Source organism: Sarcophilus harrisii, chromosome 1 (assembly GCF_902635505.1).
Source record: "Sarcophilus harrisii chromosome 1, mSarHar1.11, whole genome shotgun sequence".
Lineage (NCBI taxonomy): Eukaryota > Metazoa > Chordata > Mammalia > Dasyuromorphia > Dasyuridae > Sarcophilus > Sarcophilus harrisii.
The window spans coordinates 490,776,643-490,800,953 of NC_045426.1; the positions used below are offsets into that span (position 1 = coordinate 490,776,643).

Here is a 24,311-nt window from a genome sequence, read left to right on the forward strand (position 1 = left end):
TTTCAGATGTGTAAATGCATTTTACTGGTATAAAATGAGGTGTGACTGGCAAAGAAAAAAAGTGCAAAATACATGAACTAGAAATTAAATTGCTTACATAACTTCTTGGTCAGAGAACAGCTGTGATTCAACCATGGGTAGCTATTTTAGTAACAGTCCCTATTGCCTCAGGTTTTGTGGGTTCTGTACAGAATATCCATCCATCTGGCCACACTGAAACACCCAAAAGGAGTTTGATAGGATTCTTCATGACTAATAGGAGAAAGCAGCAGCAACTCTTCTTTTATCTTATTTTCTTCTTGAACTGCACTTATAATAAGCACAGTTGCTTTCTAGACTGTCTAGGTACTTGTCCAAGGTGCTGAGCAAGTACACTTCTTGAACAGTAATATGTCAAAATTCTATTTAGAGAACTTTGCAGCTCATAATTTAGATTTAGGCCAGTATCTAAGCTTCCAATCATATTTACTCTTCTTTATATTACCTTCCTTTTTCTAGCCACTTCTTTTGTGCATTGGAAAAGACTTCTGCACCATAACATAACTTAGATTCTGTAGCATTGGGAACAGAGAATTTTTCCCTAATTTTTTACTCCACCAATTTGTGTAATAATTTTATAATGCTTGGTTATGAAGTATAAGCACAATAATGATCATGAAGGAGTTTTACTTTGTACTCATTGTATTTATTTAGTACCTATTATGTGCCCACCACTTGCTGAGTCCTACCTGGAATAGAGGAGAAGAATGATACTCCACAAGGAATATAAAGTATAATTAAGGAGTCAAAAGACTAATATATGAAAACAATGGCAAACAATACAAATGAATGTTATAAAAAGAGCTGACATTTATATAACATCTTAAGGTTTAAAACATTTTACATTTATTTCTTTATGGACAATTAGAGCATAAACTAACCAAAAATAAAAATTCCTATATTTATTCAACAAAAAATTATTATTAGTTGGTGTAATTAGGATTTACTGCTCTTCTCATTCTATTCTCCAACTCCTCAGCCTTCTTTTTTTTTTATTTAAAGCTTTTTATTTTCAAACCATATGCATGGATAATTTTTCAACATTAACCCTTGCAAAACTTTGTGTTCCAATTTTCTCTTCCTTTCCCCACCCCTTCATCCATATCTGTATATCTATTTTCAGTTCATCACAAGTCTTTGCCTTGGGCCTTATATTTATTCATTCTATTCCTCCTAATGGTCTTATCAGGGTCTGTGAATTCAGTTAATATCTTTATATAGCAGACTTCCAGATTTCTAGGTCTAGCCCATTTCTTTTCTCCTGAGCTTTAGTGTGCCACCACTAACTTTTGAATGTTTTAAATTAGAGTACAGCATGTCAAACTTAACATGTTCAAAACAGAATTCATTGAGGTGAAAACCACTATTTAAATCATCCAGGAGTCACAATCTCAGGCATCATCAATTTTTCACTTTCATCTCTATATCCAATCACTTGACAAGTTTTTATTCTATCTTTAGTATATCTTCAGTTAGTTATATTCTCATGGCTACCACCCTACTTGAGACTCTCTAGTCTGGATTATCATAGGTGTTTCTAATGGGCCTTCCTGTTTCAGGTCTGTCCCCTCCCAAATCTTCCACAGACAGAGCTGCCAAAATGATACTCCTGAAACCTAGATCTGTTCCCTTTATGCTGTTCCCTTGCTCAGTAAATTGCAGTGGGCTTCCTATTGCCTCAGAGATAAAATTTCCTTTATTTCCCACTTAAACTCATTCATGATCTGGCTCTTGTCTACTTATTACTTATTATTCCTTTTCTTGACATAATAATCTTTTCCTCCTTGCTCTGTGGTCCAGCCAAGATGGTCTACTTGCTTATATTAGCCTTACTACTTCATCTACTGGATTTACCTCTTTGCAAAAACTATTCCCTATGCCTCAAATGTTCTCCCTCCTTTGGCTTTGCAGAGTTGCGAGCCTAGAAGAGATATTCCTACTGTATTTAGAAAACTAACTTTGAACTGCCCTTTTTCATAGTTTTCAGTGGTTCATTAGTAAGTGTGGAATATGTGCACCAGAGATTTATCTGAATTCATTAGGTCCTAAAAATATTCAAGTTAAACAGACCAATTTGATCATCAGCACATTTTTTACTGAGTTTCCACCAAATGCCCAGCATTTTACTTCTCATAGTTTAAAATATTTTTAAACTTGTGGTTCTTGTACTCCAGCTCATTACCATTATAATAATTTTTCTAGTTCAGCATTTCTCTTTATTCTTTCATTCAACAAACATTTATTAATCACCTAACATGTGCTAGGTGTTATGCTAGAGCCAATTTCTAGAGAGATCTAACTCTAAAACCCAACTTTTTAATCTTATTTTTAAATAGGAGCTGTCCAAGATCACGATGCCAGTTATATTTAATGAACCTTTGAGTTTTCTGCAGAGACTAACTGAATATATGGAACATACGTACCTCATCCACAAAGCCAGTGCACTTTCTGATGCAGTTGAAAGGATGCAAGTATGTAATCATTGATTTGTATTGGTTCTGTGTATCCAAAGCATATAAAACGCATTCTTTTATAAACAGTTTACAATAAGCTAAAAGAAAAATATTCTTGAAAAAAAACTTATTCTGGAACTATCAAAATAAATCAACATTTACTTTTTTAGTGTCTTTTTCATGCCAGAAATTGTGCCTGACCCTGGGAATATGCTCTCTAAAGGGCAATGTAAACCATCATATATGTTCTTTTATCTTTTGGTTAAGTATCTATAATAATGTATTTAATATTTTAAGAGCAGAAACACTGTTATAGCCTCCTCTAATATAACTACTAGGTTTATTAGTAGCATAAAAATCACTGCTAGATCATCCCATTACAGTAAAAGTATACAAGGAGACACTGCTCCCATTTTTAATTCTCAATTTGGTCTGGTTTGGGAAAATGAAACCAAACACATAATTGCAACCCAGGAAATGGTTCTTTCCAGAATATACGTTAATTTAGAGTGGCACAATGTGGATAATATTTATGTTTTACACTAAGGTAAATAAAAGGAACTTTAAAGGTAAGCCATTATTTTGTGCCTTCTATAACTAGCAATCTTTTTGAAATCATTGATAAGCAACAGATTTGACTCTCTAGCATGTCTTTTACTTATTTATACTTAGATAGAAGATGAAGTTATATATGTGGAATTAAATATCTAATATTGAAGAAAATTATCTAGAGATTTACAATGTCACATAATCTGTTCTTAGATATTCAGAAAATGAATACATAATCATATTTATTAGGTGAAACTGGGTTGCCCCATTGGTTAAAACTAATAATTTTTTTGGATGCCTTGAACGATACGCTATAGTGAGAAGAGCCTTGGATTTGGAGATAAGAGGCTTCAATTCCAGCTCTGTCTTCATTATTTATAGCATTATAGGTATGGACGTCTATTGGACTCCTTCCTCATCTGTTAAAAAAAGGGGTGGACTAGATGATTTTTAAGATCCCTAATAACTCTGAATCTCATCCTGTCATTGAAAAAAAAAAAGAAATTAAAACAGGAATTAACTACATGTTCTTTGAATGTTACCAGGATACATTAGTGGTTCTAAATATATGCAGCATTCGGCAGATTTTTACTCAATATGCCCCTAAACTCCTCTCCATACTACCAAGACTTGTAAAGACTCTTTCTCACAGCTAAGTATGCTGCAATCTGAACAAAAGCATTGATGTATATTGGATACCCTATTATTTTTCTGCAAAGTACCACATAGTCTTCTGAGATATATATATATATATATATATATATATATATATATATATATATATATATATATATATACAGAATCCATTTTTTTCCTTTCCTTTATATAGCTTTATTATTCTAATCCTCTTAGGAACTAATACTCTATGGGTTCTTTTTTTAATTTTATTTTTTCAGTTTTACCACATTCCCTTATCTTTCTAACTATTGTTTAGATCATGATTTAAAAAAAAAAAATTAAAGCAAAATGTTGGTTTGCAATTTACATCAAGTTCTTCAAATAATTTAGGACACTTTGAGGGAGATCATAACACTAGAGTTTAGATAGAAAATCACTGGTAGATGATCAAAGTAATTTTTACTTTAAAAAACTTTTTTGTGTATACCACTAGTGCCATTGTCCAAACTGTCTAGGTGTTAGGAAAGGTTTTGAGAATTCAGAGTAAACATACCAATAAAAAAAATAACCATAGTATATATAGTAAATGAAACCTTGATTCTTGAGTATGAGATTATTTTTGGCTTGAACTAATGTTTTGTTCCATAGTGTGTAGCCGCATTTGCTGTATCTGCTGTTGCTTCTCAATGGGAACGCACAGGGAAGCCTTTCAACCCACTGCTTGGAGAAACATATGAATTAGTCCGGTAAGATATCTCTGTCACTACATTTAAATATAGTTGGTGGGATATGGCTGATTCTTTCTGAATGTAGTTTTCTTTATAACTTCTGGTTTGTTTTTATACAATTCCTTTTTTTCCTTTTATTAATGAAGTGTTGCCTGACTTTCCTACATAATCTGGCCTTTAGAATCTGTGACTTTAGAATTAAATTGTTAAACCATTTTCTTAAGAAAAAATTTTAGTTTGAGCCAAAAGGTAATTTTAATGCCTTCTAGGAAAAGGGAACAACTCAGAACTTTACTTAAACAAAAACTTTTGTTGATAACACTAAAATGACTTAAAAGAATTTATTTTAACTAATATTAGGGAATAGTATGCTATTAAAGTTCAAAAAGAAGAAATTGTCATTTAACTATTGAGGGTCCTTGAGATTTGTTGTACTTCCTTAGACCTGCTCTGTTAATCAAATTAATTTTTCAAAAACATAGAAAATCACATTTAGTATGTGCAGCTATGCATATAATAGGAACAAAAATATAATTGTATTTAATTCCTCATGCTTTGTTTTCTGGCATATTTGTGTGGTTTACGAAGGAATCTTTCTTGATGTTCACATTTCACACATGCACTTCCTTTCTCCTCTACCTCTCATGCCAGTCCCTGCCTTTTTAAACTAGAAATAAATATCTTGATCTTGTTTAATTTTTCTCCCCATAGAAAATTTTACAGATTGAAGTGTCAGGCTTTAAATTTCTATAGGTAGCATCACTTTCCCCACACATTTATATGTTAATAATAACTTTGATATGAAGAGTAGTAGATGTGAAAATGGGTCTTGAATTCACCAGTTTTGAAAATGCTACTATGGTTTTGTTACTACTGTGGTGTTCTGTACATCGGGATTATAATATTGATTTATTTGCTTAGTAATATCTTTTAAAGTCACAAAATAGTTATATCAGAAATGTCAGTATCTAATAATGGAGTATTTTATAGTTTACCAAGCACTTTGCTAACATGCCTGTGAAACAGAAAGTCTATTATATCTATTACATAGGTGGGGAAACTATGACATGTTTAAGTCACTTGCCTCAAGTTACACAGCTAGTAAGAGTTAGAATCAAGACTCAAACCTAATTATCTTCAGCCTGGATTTTGTGCTTTCCTTTACATAAGTGACTGAAATAATATCATTACAGAACAAGTTTAACTTACAGTATTTTTTTTCATTCTTGAAGAGATGATCTTGGATTCAGACTTATCTCAGAGCAAGTGAGCCATCATCCTCCAGTGAGCGCATTTCATGCTGAAGGATTAAACAATGACTTTATCTTTCATGGATCAATTTATCCCAAACTCAAGTTCTGGGGTAAGAGTGTGGAAGCTGAACCCAAGGGAACCATCACTTTGGAGCTTCTTGAGTAAGTTGATATGATGTCATTAGTCTCCCTATGCACATGCACATGTGCTCATACACATGCACACATTTTTTAAAACTAAAAATTATTCATTTAAAGAAAACAACCTAATTCATGTATAAAAGGAAATTCACTATTATTCTATATTAAATGAAATAGAATCTATATATGGTGGAGGAAATCCATTCTGCCAAAACTAGAGTATTTTTTTTCTTATTCTAGGGATCACATTCTAGAAGAGATATTGACAAATTTCATTGTGTCTGGCTTCTCTGAATCTTTGAAGGACTGATATGTGAAACAGGGATTAACTTGATTCTCCTTTACTTTAAAGGGAAGAAGTTTTCAGAAGGAAAAACTCCCTAATACCTAGAACTGTCCCAAAAAAATTACAGTCTAACCCTGGGAGGTATTGGATTCCCCAGGAATGAAACAGTTTAAATAGAGACTGGCCAGCCACTTATGGGGAATACTATAGTTGGGATTCATGCTTTAGAATCCTGAATTTAGATTTACTTAGATTAGATGTCGTAGTTTTTTTAACTGCAATTTCTTTGGTTAAATTACCACAATTAGATTCATGCAATGTGAACAGTGTTGTTTGTATATTTTTAAAAATGGAATTCGTCAGTGTTATAATGTATAGTCATAAACGTATTCTCAAATCTTGCCAAACAACCTTTGTAAATGATTGTAACAGTGTTTAAGCCTGTAATCTGCCATTTTTCTAAATGAATTAAGTTCTGTCATCATTTCACATGTTTACTAATTGTAAAAAATAGTTTCAGAATATCTAACAAAAGCATAGAATTTTAGAATTACAAAGTATTGTAAGGATGATCTAATCCATCTTCTGCTTCCTTTCCTCTTCTAAAAGAATATTTACAAATCAGACGAAAAATTATGGTAAAATCAAGCTCAAGTACTAATCTGTGCTTTTTTTAAAGGAGCATTTGCAATGCACCAAAATTTTCCTGCTTTGTTTACTGAGCTATTTTGAAATTTGTTTAGAAAGCCTTTTGGGATCTTGTTCCAGTTTTCTACTTCATTTGCATTTGAGGAGGGGATGTAAACTTCTAGTTATTTTCATACAAACCTTTTTTAATCAGTGATAATAGTTTAATTTAAAGTTTGAGGAAACTTTAGAATTATTCCTATAATCTAAATTTGTTTTCAGAATACACATTAATGTATGTTCCATTTTATCTTTTTGCACACTAAGTGCTTAGGCATGTTACTAGTTTATTTAAATATTGGATATGTACGAAATCATTTCTTTTTAAATATACGTTCTAGTTTTTTAATATCACCATAATTTCCTCTAGTTCCCTAATCCTCAACCCCTGAGAGCTATCCCATATAACCAATAATATTTCCCAAAAGAAAATAACAGCTTCACTGCCCAATACCAATATCAATCTTTCATAGCATAATAGATCCTTTAATTATTCAGTATACTAAAAATAAAAGTCTAAAACTTATACTCATAGACTTCCCACTTCTGCTAAGGAGTTATTATTATGCTATATTATATTAAAGCTATATTATTATTATGTCTTTTCATAGTTTTTTTTTTTTTGAAGAGTCTTTTTCTTTTTTTTTTTTCAGTGTTCACTTTGATTTTTTTGTTGTTGTTGTCTTACTCATGTGATATATTGTTTTCTTGTCTCTGCTTACATCAATATGCATCAGTTCATATAGCTCTTTTTATGCTTCTCTGTATTCATACTCATCATTCCTTAACAGCACAATAATATTCTTTTACAATTATGTTCCACATTTCTTAGCCATTCCTCATTCAGTGGTCATTTACTTTGTCTTCAATTCTTTGTTATCACAAAAAAGTACCACTTTAAGTACTTTGATATATATGGAAACTTCCTTCTTATCAAGGCATCCTTGACATATAAATCTTACAATAGAATCTATAATCATTTCCATAAACTAATTTTGTTTTCTTTTCAAGAAAATATTTTATGTATATCACTTGGTTGTTAAATGACATTGTGGAAGGCTTAAGTTTTCTCAGCCTGCATAATGGCATTTGCACTAAATTCATAAAAAATTCAAATACTAATAAATAATTCTTTATTGAAAGCTAATGGGGTGGAGTTTTTTGTTGTTGTTGTTGTTTTTAACCTTTATTGGGTGCTAGTTTTAAACTTCTTAGGCTACATCATTTAGAAGACACTTTGTTATTTGTATTATATCTTTCTTTATAAGCCAGTGGTTTATTAACTAAGTCAAACAACAATATAATAATGTCCTATTCCTCCTTTACTTTTTTAGGCACAATGAAGCCTATACGTGGACAAATCCTACTTGCTGTGTACATAACATTATTGTGGGTAAACTCTGGATTGAGCAGTATGGCAACATGGAGATAACAAACCATAAGTAAGTTAGACTTTTGCAGTGGAATCCACATACATGTTCTTTTAAAGCAGCTAATGGAGTTTTGTGAGTTTCTGATAAGAATAACTGAAATGTGCCTGGGACACAGCAGGCACTTAAGAAATGCTTGATGAATGAATGAATGAATGAATGAATGAATGAATCTGTGATAGTGAATGAGTATTCACTTTTTTGAGCCTCAGTTTTCTAATCTGTGAAATGAACAGATTGTAGCAATTGATTCCTAAGGAGATAATATTTATAAAAGCTCAAAGTACTGTATAAATAAAATCTATTGTTATTGTTAGATTTTTAAAAAGAGTAACTATGAAAAAAAGGAAAAGAAAAGAAGAGTAACTATGGTGGAAATTGATGAATTATCAAAGAAACAAATAGTGACATAGTAGGAGTGGAAAGAAGGTTGAATTTGGCAGGGTCAGGACCCAGGGTTTGAATCCAGACTCTCACCCTTGGATAATGTTGTGATCACGGACATTTGCCTCTTCTCTGAGCCTTAATTTTCTTAGCTACAAAATGGAGATAATATGATTGCACTGATTGCCTCAGAAATTGTGAATAAACTTTTTTATAACTCTGTTATATCAATGGGAGGAAGAGTTATTATAGGCAACAAATAGGTCAAGTTGCATCTAATTTCTTGCTTGTATCACCTTATTATTCAACATTTGGTATTATTATACAAGTAAGTTGGTTGGAGGCAATTTACCTCATTCTGTGTCATGTTCTTTATAAATTTTTATCCAATAAATGTAGATAGTCATCTAAATGTGATGTCTTTATCTTAGGACTGGAGAGAAATGTATATTAAACTTCAAGCCATGTGGCCTTTTTGGAAAGGAATTACACAAAGTGGAAGGCTACATTCAGGATAAAAGGTAATATTCCTATTTTAATTATGAAGTAAATGGGAAATAGGCTTCCACATTAAAACAGTTGTGAGATAAATTTACAAAGAGTGTTGTCAAGAAGTTGAAATGTTCACCTGCTGTCTTTTTTATTTTTATTGAAGCTTTTTTATTTTCAAAACATATGCATGAATAATTTTTCACTATTGACCCTTGTAAAATCTTGCAATCCAATTTCTCCCTTTCCTCCCTCCCTTCCCCTAGATGGCAAGTAAACCAATATATGTTAAACATGGTAAAAATCCAATATATGCATGCATATTCATATAATTATCTTGCTGCACAAGAAAAATCTGATCAAAAAGGAAGAAAGATGAAAAAGAAAATAAATTTCAAGCAAATCACAACAAAAAAAGTGAAAATGTTATGTTGCAACCTTTTCCTCTCCCCCTCCCCCCAGTCCTCTCTCTGGGTCCTTCTGTCTTTTTTAAATGTAACTGATGCTAGCCTCTTTTTACAGCAAAAAGAAGCTACGGGCCCTCTACGGGAAGTGGACAGAGTGCTTGTACAGTGTGGATCCTGCCACCTTTGAGGCGTGTAAGAAGAATGACAAGAAAAATGCAGATGAGAAGAAAAGCAGCAAACAGGTGACTTTTGTGACAGCACATTCGTAGCAATGTCAGACACTATCATCAGGCACGCCTTGTTCTCTTCACAGGAGAGACGTGGTGGGGCCATGTATAAAGTTGTATTCCCAGAGATTTCTATTTGCTACAAGAGTTGTTTTCTTGGATCTTTTTTCTAGCATATACATTTTAGCCTAAAATGCCTTAGGCTTAATACATTAGAATGCGCCCCCAAATGGGCATGATTTTCATCTTTTTTTATCAAACGTTTTAGATCGATCAAAAGTTGTGCTTTTATCTAATTGACCCTGAAATGGAAAAGTTGATTCATTCAACAAGTATGTAGGTACCAACCAGCATTTTTCCAGGTATAGCCATAGACTCTGATAAAACCAAACCATGTTTGCTTTAAGGATCTTGGATTCTGTACAGAGAAAAGCAGATATATATGTAGGTCAGAAATAATTTTTAGAGGAAAGACTATTAGCAACTGGAGGGGGGGGGGCAAGATAGGCTTCCTCTAGTAAGTGGTACTTAGGCTGAGGATGAGAAAAGGAACAAGCACATACAGAATGGGAAAGTTGGGGAAGGTATTCAGCTTGTGGTAATTTGGAGGCAAGAGGAAGAAGGTGCTGTATGAGAAATGGAGAACATAGAGTGAATGAAGGAGCATAATGTGTGATAAACTTGCAAAGGTAATGCAGGACTGTTTTCACAGAGAACTTTAACTACCACACAGAAGTGCGTACTTTATCCTAGAGGTAAGAGGGAATTACTGGAGCACGAGAGGGATGAGATTAGACATTTGTTTTATGAATCTCTTCTTGGCAGCTGTGTGGAAGAAGGGTGGGAGAAGGGAGAGACAACAGAAAGACCTGAATTAGACTGGTACCTGAGGGAGCCGAGGAAGATGACATAGGGAGAAACAGTGAGATCTGTCAAATTATTGGATAGGTAGAAAGATGGAGCACAAGGAATTAAGGGTGATTCTGAGGTTTGTGCACATAAATGACTAGAAGGAGAGTGGCACCCCTAAAAAAGTATCAAAGTTAAGATTGAAAGATGCCAGGTGTGCAGTGGATAGAGCACCAGCACTGAATTCAGGAGAACCTAAGTTCAAATCTGGCTCTAGACACTTAACACTTCCTGGTTGTGTGATCCTGGGAAAGTCACTTAACCCCAATTGCCTCAGCAAAAAAAAAAAAAAAAAAAAAAAGATTGAAAGATGATGAATTCTCTTAGGAAATATTGAGTTTGAACAGCCTATGGCACAATTAGTGGGACCAATAGGCAATTGGTGAGATGGAACTAGAGTTTAGGAAAGAGATTAAAACTAAATAGAACTGTTAGTTTTCTATGTAAATGATAGGGGAATCCATGAAATTGATGAGATTTCTAAGAGGATGAATGTAGATTGAACAGGGCTCTCAAAGTGCCCATACACAAGAATCAAGATGTGGATGTAATCCAGCAAAGGAGAATGAGAAAGAAGAATCAGAGAGATGGAGGAGAAACATCCACAGAAACACAGGCAGAAGAGCACCTAAGAGAGAGCAATAGAAAGAAAGTTCATTGAATGTTTCCATTAAGAGCTCCTTGGTAACCTGTGAGAGAGAAAATTTGGTTAATGATGAGGTCATAAAACATATTGCAATGAATTGAGAAATAAGAGGTAAGAAAATGGAATGGGTGAGTCTAGAGAGTTTTTTTGTTTTGTTTTGTTTTTAGGAATTTGGCTGTGAAAGAGCTTGGGAAGGATGGGGATGGGGAGAATGTAGAAAATCAAATGAGGTTTTCCTAAGAATTTGGAAAATCAGGGCATGTTTGTAACTAGTAGGGAAGGAACTAGTGGATAAGAAGAGACTGAAATTTAGGAAGAGAATCTGATCCAGGGGACAACAATTGACATTCAGGACACAAAAGAAAATGGTTGTCCTGGGCAAAGAGAAGAGTCACTCATCTCTTTCTCCAAGACTAAGTCAAATAAAAAGAGGGTAAAGAGTGTTTTGGGGGGAATTTGAGAGGTAAAAGTGGAGAAAAGGTTTAAGACAAATCACTTCAGTGTCTTCAGTGAAGTATGAAACATGGTCTTTTGCTGAGAGGGCAGGTGGTGTGAGAGGCTTGAGAAGAAAAGAGATTTGAAATAGATGCTGTGGGAATTAGGATTAAATATCAGTCAGGGAAGCAAAAAAGGATTAGTGTTGTATCAGTTGGGAGCCCACTTGAGATTATATAATATAAATTTGGTGAGGATATATGAGCACAGTCATGTGACTTCCTATTGTACCATTCAGCAGCAGAGGAAGAGAATAGAGGAAGTAATCCATAGTAATCTGTTGTTTGGGGGGGAAATGAGTAGATATAAGATAAGAAAATAGATAGTAATTTTACTTTCTTTCTCATTGTGAGTGCCTGTAGCTGACATGCTTCATACTTTAAATGTTAAAGAGATGTTAATTTTCCCTAACAGAAGTTTTGTATTTTATTTTAAAATTTGAAGTTCTTAAACTATAAAGCTTTTCTTGAAATTTATTTTCATAGTTAACGAATGCCGTTCTATTGTCTTTTATTCTATAAATAATGAGTATAATAATCACAGAGGTGAATTAGCTTTAGTGTCCTGTTGCCATTCTCTTTTTTAGACCTTCCTCTTGATGAAATAATTAATATTCTGGGGAAAATTAATCTCATGGAACAGAATTTTCTCCTATAAGACATCAGCAATGATAATCAGAAAGTTAGCAAATTTCTTTCCGGCAGAAGAGAGATTTGAAGCCAAATAGTAACCAAAAGGTTGTTTGTTCAGGTCTGATGAGCTGGTATCAAGAAGAGAGATAGTTTTCAAAACAGCAAAGTATTTTCTGAATTCTGTCTCTTCGATATTAGTTGCCTTCTAATTTTTGAAGAGTTTTTGTTTAACAGTGCTGGGTAGAGACATAACCCTTCTGAATATATTGCTAAATAATAACTAGCTAATATTTATATAACATTTTAAGGCTTGCAAAGTGCTTTATATACGTATGTGTGTGTGTATTATCTCATGTGGCCTTCATCACAACTTACTGTGAGATATATATATATATATTTAATTATTATTATTATTATTATTATTATTATCCACATTTAACAAATGAATTGAGATCCTCATAATTGTTACTTCTCCCACGTCACTGAGTTGACTGAGGGAAATTTGAACTCACATCTTTGTGACTCCCAAATTTAGCACTCTAGCTTCTTTAAATACCATTAAAGAGAATTAGATCTCTTTGAATGAGCTAAATTCAAAGTCAGCTGTCAGATACCAGTAGGGCCAGATTTTACAAGGCCCACAGCAGAACACCTGGCCAGTTTATTTCACCAAATAGTAGCTTTCTATGTGTCTCTGCAATCAGGCCAAGGAAGTGGAGAGAAATAATGCATATAGTCCAGTGACTATAGGACAGAATGGACAAATCAACCAGTGTCTTACTGCTCTGATCCTTCCTCCTGGCATAAAACTGATCCTTGCACTCTTGAAGGCTATATTGTCAGAATACAGGTTGGGACTCCATATCTTTCTGTCCCCTAAAGATCTTCCTAGCTAAGGAGTTTTTTGGTCAAATTTATTTATTTTTTGCACACAATAAATCAAGAAGACCTTTGACTGAGTCCCGTAGAGAGGGATTTCAGTCTGCATTAATGCATCATCATACAGAAATGAAATCATAGATCTTTTGACCTTGATGTTAAAGAAGTCACTTGAAAGAGGGATGGGATATCTTGTGCATGGTCTTAAGAAAAGACTTAGGAAATCATTACAGGAGCACAACTGTGTGGCTTAATAGAAGTGAGAAAACTAAATGTCAGAATTTTATAAAAATAGATGGGCAACCAAGAAAGATAGTGACTTCATCAATTGGGACATCTCTTAGCAGATATGAGATGACTAATTTGTCAAAAAGATATAGTTGGAAATTGTTTTAATAGCTATTGTATTTGAAAACTTTCCTTCCATCTCAGCTGTCAGAATTTGTCTCCCCATTTGTGAAACTAAGTTTCAAACTTATTCTTGACTTTTTTCTAGAATTGGAATATAAGCAGCCTGTTTTTTGTTTCTAAAAAGTGTGTTTATAAAATAATTAACAGATTTCACAAGGTATACACATAATGACCTCATTATTTTCTATTCTGACTCCTTAAATGGAACTCCTACAAATGGATCATGCTTTTCCTTCCTGAACCCTCTGCCTTTCTCCAAGTCTATCCAAAAATAAAGGCTTAACCACTTGCATATTTTATTGATTGTTATGTTATGTCATATCATATTCACTGACCCTGGCTTTAAACAAAGTAGCACCCACTGGTTTGAAATGATTCACCTCTACCTTAGGATAAAAACCCGCAATTCGCATTTCTGCCAGTTTCACTGTAGCTACACAATGGACAGTTGTCCTGTAGTTGCCAAAGCATTCTAGTTTTCAGAGTTTCTGATCACTCTTAAAATCCAAATAAGTTATAAGTAAATGAGTTGCTGAGAAAAAGATACTCTGGTCATTTTTTACCATAAGTAAATATTTCTTTTCTAAGGAGCTGCTTCTCTTGAACTCTCACATAAATATCATTTTTTCTGCCCATTTCAATAAACAAACATGTCTAAATAAGAAAGTACATATGTATACATACATATGTATATATAATATATGTATTTCCATGTATCATCGAATCCACACACAAATAGAGCCCCTTCCTTATAGAAAAGAAAAAGTTAATAAAATGAGACATTGAGCCATATCTAACCATGCTGTAAGAATTTTGCAAAAATATTCTAGTCTGCACTTATCTTTTTCTGCCTCTGAACTGTAATTATTTATTCTCATTATCATCATCATCATCATTAGAGATTTAGAAATAGAATGACTTTAGAAATCATATGCTATGATCCCTTCGTTTATAAATACAACAATAGTTGTATTTATACAACTTCAATAGTTTCTCTCATAGAAAAGGAGCATACTCACCCTTTAAAAGGGAATAGAATTTTTTGAGAGATGAGAGTTCAGCTATCATGTCTCTCACACTTGCAATGTACTCCCCTCCCTTCTCATCTCCACCTCCTGGTTTCCTTCAAGTTCCTGCTAAAATCTTGCTTTCTAGAGGAAACCTTTCTTAATCCTCTTAAACCTAATGTTTTTCTTCCTTCTATTGACTATTTCCCATCTGGTCTACATATAAGTTCATACATAGTTGTTTGCAATCTATGTAAGTGTCCCCCATTAGATTGGAAATTCTACAAAATCAAAGGCTTTTTGTTTTTATTGTGTTTCCAGGACTTAGCACAGTTCCTGACACATATAGGAGCTTAATAAATGTTTTCTGACTGACTTAATTAAGAGAGGCTACATGAAACAAAATAAAGAGAGCTGCTTTCCTGAATGAACTCTATCTTGTTACTATGAAGGTTTTTTTTTTTTTTTTTTTGAGAAAAGATTTTAATTGGTAAACCTATGTTTTCAGAATTGAGAGGATCAATAGTTATAGTGATGATTAAAAAAGTTATAGTGATTCTGGGTTATGATTTTTTTCACAGCTATTATATTAAATTTGTTGTTAAATACTTACAATAAGTAGTATAGGCTGTAACTTTTCGGTTATATAAGCCTAGCAGGTTGGGGAGGTTTACATATAAAGATGAATATAAGTTTATTGGAAGAGAGGTTTCTCCTTCTTATTAAATAAAAAATACTTAATAAACTGGGGTAGGAATTCAAAGCTAAATGATTATTTTAAAAGATGTTAAGTTTTTATAAATAAGGAAATCTCAAAGTATACTTTGATCATCTTAAAATCTGGGATGAGGCTGAATCAGGAAAATGGACCAATAGTAGAGGGATAATTAACCCCACCAAAACTATACATGAGGGTAATTGATTCTAACCTCTGTTACACAAAGGATAGTTTTTGTACCTTTCACGTGCTTTTGTCATATTATAACCTTATATTTATCCATTATATATAACCACTATATTTTTAAGAAAAAGTTTTATATTTAAATAATAAAATCTTGAAAAGTAGAAGTTGTTTCTTGTTTTCTTTTTTTCTTTTTGTATGAACACTTAAGTACATTGTCTTGTGTAGAAGTTACCTAATACTTGTTAGATTTAATCATACAAAGTATAATGTATTAATAAGGAGAGATACAAGTGAAGTATTATGAAAGGGGAGTAGATGGGAGGTAGTTTAGAAAAAGGAGTGACTTTGATTTATACTAACTCCTTGGATAGGGATCCTATTTTACAGTCCCCAAATGTCCCAATTATTAACTTGTCCAAATTTGAGCAGTATTCAGTAAATATTCAGTGTTATACTTAGTTTAAAAAATACTTAATATTCATTTTAACTCATGTTTATTAATCACTTATCTGCTAAGTGCTGAAGTTGAACAAGCCAATGAAAACATTGTCCTTGCTCTTTAGGAGCTTACAATCTAGAGGTTTAGAAGAGATGACATTTAAAAGGGTACCTGACAGATAAAATTAATTTTATAAGAGTGTTTTGAAATAGTTAAAGATACGTCAATTGATAAATTATCAAAGAATGTAAACAGGCAGTTTTCAGATGAAGAAATCAAAGCTAAATATAGGTATGTGAAGAAGTACTCTAAATCATTTTTGACCAGAGAAGTGCATGTTAAAACAACTTTGAGATACCACCTAACATCTATCAGATTGGCCAATATGATAAAAAAGGAAAGTGATAAATGTTGGAGAAGATGTGGGAAAATTGAGGAATTATGGAGCTATGATCCAACCATTCTGGAGAGTAATTTGGAACTATGCTCAAAGGGCTATAATACTACATATTTTTGACCCAACAATACCACTATTAGATCTGTATCCCAGAGAGATCATAAAAAAATCAAAGAGAATCAGTGCTTACAGAATGGCTGAAAAAAAAACACTGATATATGAATGTAACAGAACACCATCATGCAATAAGAAATGATGAACAGGCAGATTTCAGAAAAACCTGGAAAAACTGAAAAGTAAAATGAAAGGAGCAGAACCAGGAAATCATCATACACAGGATTAGCATTATTATGTGATGATAAACTATGATTTTCTTAGTTCTTCTCAGGAACATAGTGATTCAAAACAAGTAAAAAGTACTTACAAAGGAAAACACTATCCATAAACAAATAAAGAACTGATGAATCTGGAATGTAGATCAAAGCATTTTTTTCCACTTAACTTTATTCTTTCTCTTTTTTTTTCCTTTTATCTATTTCTTCTTTCACAACTTTGATGAATATGAAAATATTATTTCACATTATAGTACATGTATAAACCATATCAAACTGCCACCATCTTTGGAAAAGGGGAAGGAAGGGAGAAAGAGAAAAATTAGAAACTCAGACTATTGTAGATATGAATGCTAAAATTTTTCTTAACATATAACTGGGGGGGGGGGGAAGGGAATAAAATACTATCAAAAAAAGAAATAGTTAAAATACTGAATAAACCTATAGTAAAATTCCAAAAGGTAAAGTTGCATGTAAATTGTGCTCATCTGTTTGCTTCTTACAGATGGGCACCTCTGAGGAACCAGATGAAATGCCTTTGCCAGATTCTGAAAGTGTGCATGTCATCCCAGGAAGTGTTTTGCTCTGGAGGATAGCTCCAAGGCCTCCCAACTCTGCACAGGTCAGACCATGATTTCTGCCTACTCTCTAAACCTCACATTTTGCAGACAAAAAATTTGAGGTACAGAGAACTTAAGTGGCTTTTCCAGCGTTACAAAGCTAGTAAATATATGAGGCAGAATCTGAGCCCCTGTCTCTTGAGCCCCAAATCTGGGACTGTATCCCTCTACCAAACTGCCTCACCAAATATTTAACGTGTAAGACTTCCTAAGATAGTTTTTATTGTATCAACTAGACAGTGAATGAATCTCCAAAAGTAGAATTTCATACACTTTGACATTTAGGTGGAAAAGGCCCTTTGGCCTTGATGAAAGTTGGCCCAGTGGAAAAGACAGGCCAGCTCTGATCATGCTATTTGTCTGGCTTTAGCAACTCAACACATATGAACAAGCCACTAGCTTGAAAGTAAAGAGTGATTTCTAGTGAAGAAGAAGAAATGTAAATGCTTTACCTGATTACTGTCTATATACTTTGGGACGACAGCATAGGGATAGCTGAATTGGTGTCAGACTTCATAAGCTTCCTGCCAATGGGATCCTGGATGAGGACATCTGCATCTCTGAACCTCTTTTTCTTCATATATAAAATAAAAATTATAATAGCCTTTATCTCCCATGATAATTAGGAGACTCACGTGATATAATGTGTCATGGTGCAGCAGATAGACCATCAGGCCTGGAGTCAAAAAGACCTGAAGGTTAAATTTGGCCTCAAACACTTACAATCTGTGTGACTCTGGACAAGTCACCCAACCTCCACCTGTCTCAGTTTCCTCCTCATAAGATGGGGATAATGCTACTATCTATCTCCCAGGATTATTATAAGGACAAAATGAAGTGATATTCCAGGCATATAATTTTAATAAAAGCTTGCTTACTAAATGTTTGTTTCCCATCTCTCCCTAGAGGACTTTGCAAATCTTTAAAGCAATACAGAAATTTCAACTGTCATTTTTGGGGGGAGAATTTGGGTCAGAATTTTGGTGTACCTATCAAGAAGCATTTATTAAATGTTTACTCTGTCCCGTAGCACTATAGTGCTGGGGATAGAAAGACTGACCTCAGATCTATATGAGGCTGACACCCTTAAGTGAATTAATTTAAATTAAGGAACTTAGAAGTGAATCCTCTGATTTAAAATTCTTAAACAAGAAAGCATTACAGTGTCTGAGGAAATATCACATGTTAGGGATTTGTCTTTGTGTTTTAAAGATATTTCTTCCTATGAATAATTTTACTTTTTGTAATTTGCAATTTTTCCCTCCTTTCAGATGTATAATTTTACTAGCTTTGCTATGGTTTTGAATGAAGTAGATAAAGAAATGGAGAGTGTTATTCCTAAGACTGACTGCAGGTTACGACCTGACATAAGAGCAATGGAGAATGGAGAAATAGGTAACTTCTGAAAACATTAATTTATTTGGGGAAATGTAATATTACTGATTATTTACATCATTAGGGACCTACTCTTTTCTTATTTCCTGGATATTTTTAAAGCATTACACTTAGTATAATTGCAGTATTTCAAAATACTTTCTAAATTTAAAATGAATTTTATTAATGTATGGAATTATTCATTACAAATGTGACTTTGTTAATAATTAAGTACATTCCATATGACTGGAATCAAAATACAAGTCACAAAAAAAAATTAGTTAACAGCAAACTTTCCATCCCTAGTTTAAAATCCATTATTTCAGGACATTTTTTAATCCTCGATTAAAGTCGTTCTTCAATGCATCATTGTTTGAAGGAGCTGATCCCTAATTGTTGCAATTTATACTAGTAGACCATGACCTCAATCAAATCTTACTTGGAAAAGATTTCAGTATGTGTCTATCAACAACTTCTGTATCTTAGTGATTAGTTTTGTTAGGATTGGAGACAGAAACTCATCACCATAATGCAGGTAACCAAAATTTTTCTGGCCATAGGAACTGATAAAGATCAACTCCTAAAGAAGGGATGGGCTCCCTGATAAGAGCATTCACACAATGAAATAACAGCATCCAGGAAGCAATATATTTTGAGATTATTTGTTATTTCCCTTGGCAACCCTATTTAAGGACAAAGGAAGGGTCTGTTCCTTAGAATAAATCTTGGAATTGCAGTCCAAAGACCTCATGGATGGCATGATCCATTCCTTGCCCAAACCATGAATCTTATCTTTAGCATCAACCACAAGCTGTCATTCAACATTTGCTTGGTAGCTTTCAGGACTGAAGGAACTCATTGTCTTCTGAAGCCCTTCATTCCTTTTATTGACTGCTTTAAAGTTTTAAATTTAATACTTCATTGATGTACTTTTCTTTTACATAAGTTAATTTCTGAATATATTCTACTTCCCCTTAACTTAGTAAGCCTATATTTATACCAAAGGTTTTAAAAAGGAGGAAAAACAATTTAGCAAAACCAACCAACACATCAGCCATGTTTGATGTGTTCGTTATATTCCACATCCACATAAATGACTGTAATTGTTAGGAGTTGTGTATTCCTTAAATTGTACTAAAATCTTCTTTCCTATTGCTTTCATTCATTGGCCTAATGATGACCTCTAGGGACAAGCAACAAAAACCTAATTCTAATTATGTTATAGCCCTTCAAATACTTCTGTTCTAGCTCTTCTTTTCTCCACAGAAAGCTAATCCCCAGTTTTCTTTACCTAGAATTTCTGTGGCACGGTTTGGAGTACTTTCTACATTGGATGTACGCTTCACCTTGCCATTGTTTCTCCAAAAATATGGCATCTTATACTGGACACAATACCCAGAATGATCAGTAATTAATGATAATCATCAAATCTTGTTTTATTTTAGAAATTGTCAAATTTCTTCCAACCATGTTATCTGCATATTATTAAGCCAAGCAGTACTTTTAAGGAAACCTCAGATTTAATTCAGTATTTATTAAATATTTACTATATGCAAAACACTAAACATACAAAGATATGTACAACAGCAACCATGCTCTGAATGAGATTACACTCTAACATAGGGAGAATATAAGTCAACAAATAGTGTGAGCAAGAGGGATAAGGGTGATGGAGAGGTCAAGCCTAGAAGTTCTCAAACGTTGTGGTCTCAGGACTTCTTTACACATAAAAAATTGTTAAAAACTCTTCAAAAAACTGTTGTCTCAATGAATTATATCTAACAATGCTCACCATATTAGAAGTTAAGCTACCTTAGTTATTATTGTGAAAGTAGTTTGGATCTCAAAAGATCCCTCTGATAGGGCCTTCCAACAACCCCCAAAGCTCCCTTAAGTGCACTTTAAGAATTATTGGTCTAAAGGAATGATTGGGGAGCTGCAGGAGGCAGCTCTCTCCTGGGGAATGGAGGGAGGAGCAAAGATGGTTGCAGCCAAGAGATGATACTCTGCCAGGTAAGGAATAGCCAGAGATCTTAATGGAGTCTCTCTTCTCTGCATACAAGGTCAACATTTTTATATGGGTGCCAGATTTTTTTCATGACTTTCCAGTGAACTTTTTGCAATATTTCTTTGTTTCTAAACTGGTGAGTTGCTTATGTTTTTAAATGCTCTTTTTTAGATCAAGCTAGTGAAGAAAAGAAAAGACTAGAGGAAAAACAAAGAGCAGCCCGCAAAAATAGGTCCAAGTCAGAAGAGGACTGGAAAACAAGGTATATGCATATGTGAGGGAAGTGTGCAATTGTTGGCTGTTTTTAGCAGATGATAGGCAGTGTGACATATGTGCTGGAAAAAGCCCACAAAGATAATCTGGGGATCTAGTCCCATCTCAGACACATCCTGGCTGTGTGACTATGGGCAAATCACTGAACCACTCAGTGCTCTAAGCAATCCTAAGACTGTAAGTTATGGAGAAGGTACCAGCTTGCATTGGTGGAAGGAATTTCCTCACCTGGGAGTTCCCTTTACCAGTGAAGTCAGGGTCTAGCCCCCATCTCTTTTTATCAGCTGTGCAGATCCAGATTAACATCAAAATTTGACTGGTCCCTCCCAGACCTTTGGAGTATGCATAGGCGCCATGTTTCTGTCTAGCTCCATTTGTGCTCAATTTAGACAATTAACTAGTGACTGGTGTTCACTAAACCTGTCCTGTTTACCTCAGCACCCAGCTTATGAATCATATTTTTTACACATATAGTCATGTGTAGGGGAAAGGATGTAGCATGTCTCCTTAGCTTTTAAAATTCTCCCTTTTCTATTTCCTTTGGTTTTTAGTAGTCTGAAACTGCGTAGGAAAGTCCACATTTGAAATTTGGGGAAAAGAAAGATGATTTCTAATAGCTTGCCCTAAGTTCACAGAAATGGCCATTATCTGAAAAAATATGGCTGACTCTTAGGAATACTGAGAGTCATCACATATAAATATATAATTAAACAATTGTTTTTTGCCAATTGAGAGTTATTGTGGAGTAGAGGATAAAGCACTGGGCTTGTAATATTAGCTTATAGACTTGGTAATTCAGGTCTTAATTTCAAGAATCTAACTGGTGATTAAGGATGGGCAAATCACTTACCCTCTACTTCTTATTCTATAAGATGGCAACAATAAAGCATTCCCCATATATCCCTCATAGGAAAGAGTACATAGTAATAAAGTTTGCAAAAGTACATAGTAATAAAAGTACTTTGAAAACATTGAAATTCTTCTTAAATATGACCTAACTCTAACAAAATCTACTTTTCTTCAATGAAAGAGGAAATTAATTCCACACCTACAAACTTTGTTGTAGCTAATTATTAAGTACTCTTTTTAAAAAATATATTTTTTGTTTTTGTTTTCAATAGTGTTTTATTTTTCCAAACACATGTAAAGATAGTTTTCACCATTTTTGTGTTTTAAATTGTTCTTACTCCCTCCCTCACCTCTCCCTTCCCCAACCAAGACAGAAAGCAATCTGATTCAAGTTAAACATGTACAATCATTAAGTACTCTTTATGTAATTTCTCACATTCCTATAATGCTCTTGCAAAAGAACAAATTTGATAGATGAATAAACCATAAAGCAATTATCTTGAATTCCACTTGGAAACAGAAAGAGCAAATATAGGATAAATGTTTTGAATATAAACAATAGTTGTATCATGGGCCCTAGTGCATTAGACTTAAGAACAAGGATAGAACCTCTTTCATTTTGATGACACCCTATAAAAAGAGAACAAAATAAGTTTATTTTCCCTAAACTGAAGAATCTATGTAAAAGGATTCTAATTTCTAGTTTAATTAGCCTTTTATTTTTAATTTTGTTTCTAATGTATCTTGAAGAAAAATTCACTGTTAATAACAGCATTTATTTTCCATTCTGAGCTCAAACTCTATAAGCAGGGGTTTGTAAAAGGTTATTTCTATCAGAAAGGACTTGTAAGAGAAAGATAGTACAAGAGGAAGGAAAGGTGAATGTTATTAGTCCCAAAATGACATATACTCTTCTTCCCCCCCCCCAGTTGTCTGTTTAGATCTTTAGGATCAATTAAATATATGTTATTTGCTATATCAAAAAAGGACCCCACTTATCTACTAGCTAGCTGTAGAATGTATTCTTTGAGTTGTACCGTCAGAAATAGTGATGGATTTGCATACTCACTGCTTGTGACCAAGAGCACACAGATAGAATTCCTAAACCTGGTCAGTTTTTTTCTGTCAATAAAAGAAGTATTTTTTTTTTTCTTTTGAAAAGCTGCCAGACTTTTTTTCCATACCATTCCCACCCTCAAGAGCTACACTCTTCATTAGCACCATGTTCCAGTCAGTGAGACTAACAGTAAGAAACTGTTATTAGAAATTGTTATCAAAGTTTTCTTTGATGTCATGATTGGAAATCCAGTTCTAGAGAATTGGATCCCCCAGTAGCGAACGTAAGACCAAACACTAGATGTAAAGGTCATTTTCCTATAACAGTATATGAATGGATGATTCCAAGCAGTTGTATTTAGGCATATTTATGCCTTTCCATTTCATGTTTAAGAGATGCTCTACAGTGCATAACAAGTCTTGGAACCTACAGCTGTAGTGGCGGGTGGCGCGTGGCGCGGCATTAGGCTCAGCACCAGGCCTAGTTAAGCATCAAGCCTACAGAATGCCATTATCTTGTGGGCTTGGCTCAGTCAGTCCTGAAGCCCTCCGAACTGAGGGATTTAAAACTGACCCTCGTTACTGACAATCCTTACTACTAGCACATGCTGCTTTGTCTCACTTGAGAACACTGGGTCCACTCACCTGTAGAATAGAGCCAGATATTTATGGGAATGTCTTCTTTGGGGCTAGCCACTCAGCCTACTATGAATAGAAACAATGGGGGGCAAAGTTTATCTGAGGGAATTGAGGGGAGCTTTGGGGAAACTGGATGGTGTGGTGAGAGGTAGACAACGTGGTAGAGGAAGAAAAGAATTATGGTTAGTCTTAGGGACCAGTGACAAAACAGTCCTGCATATTTTATTCTTGAGAGAATTGCGTATTGGTGCTTTTATGTAACATATCTGCTAGTCTTATGAAGTAAAAGGTATAATTGAGAGGCAGGCAGTATGGGAGTAAGAGGCTCTTGGCCTTGGAATCTGGTGACCTCGGTTTCAAGCATCACCACCAGCACATATTAACTCTTTGACCTCGGGGCTAGTCACTTATATTCAATGCCCTTAAGACCTTTAGTTGCAGACCAGCCGATGACCTGTCTGGGAAGAGATTTCCTCACCAAGAGTTTCTATGCCATTGAACATCACAGTTCTAGACTGATATTGATGTCAGTAGGTATAATTTATCTAGGATATGAAATGAAGGGGCAGTAAAGGAGTTTGGGAGAGAGAGGGAGGAATGAGGAAAAAGATTCCTTTAGAAAGATCACTTTGGGGAACTCTCTAGATTTTGGACTGATAACCATGATTAAAAACATGAGTTAATAGCATGTGCACAATCCTTTGTCACACGGTCCAGGGCATCAAATATCTATGGAAAAAGAGTCTCTTA

At 34.0% G+C, this 24,311-nt stretch overlaps 1 protein-coding gene across 12 annotated transcripts in view; it reads left to right on the plus strand.

Moving 5' to 3' along the window:
- The window catches only part of OSBPL1A (oxysterol binding protein like 1A), a 269,237-nt gene that overhangs the window by 235,595 nt on the left and 9,331 nt on the right, over positions 1-24,311 (plus strand). For all 12 annotated transcript variants that reach the window (XM_031946509.1, XM_031946508.1, XM_031946510.1 and 9 more), the window contains 9 exons: positions 2,376-2,510; positions 4,308-4,405; positions 5,620-5,802; positions 8,089-8,196; positions 9,000-9,089; positions 9,580-9,706; positions 17,248-17,364; positions 18,634-18,757; positions 20,916-21,006. In XM_031946509.1, coding sequence (XP_031802369.1) covers positions 2,376-2,510; positions 4,308-4,405; positions 5,620-5,802; positions 8,089-8,196; positions 9,000-9,089; positions 9,580-9,706; positions 17,248-17,364; positions 18,634-18,757; positions 20,916-21,006 — 1,073 coding nt within the window. The remainder of the gene's footprint in view (positions 1-2,375; positions 2,511-4,307; positions 4,406-5,619; positions 5,803-8,088; positions 8,197-8,999; positions 9,090-9,579; positions 9,707-17,247; positions 17,365-18,633; positions 18,758-20,915; positions 21,007-24,311) is intronic.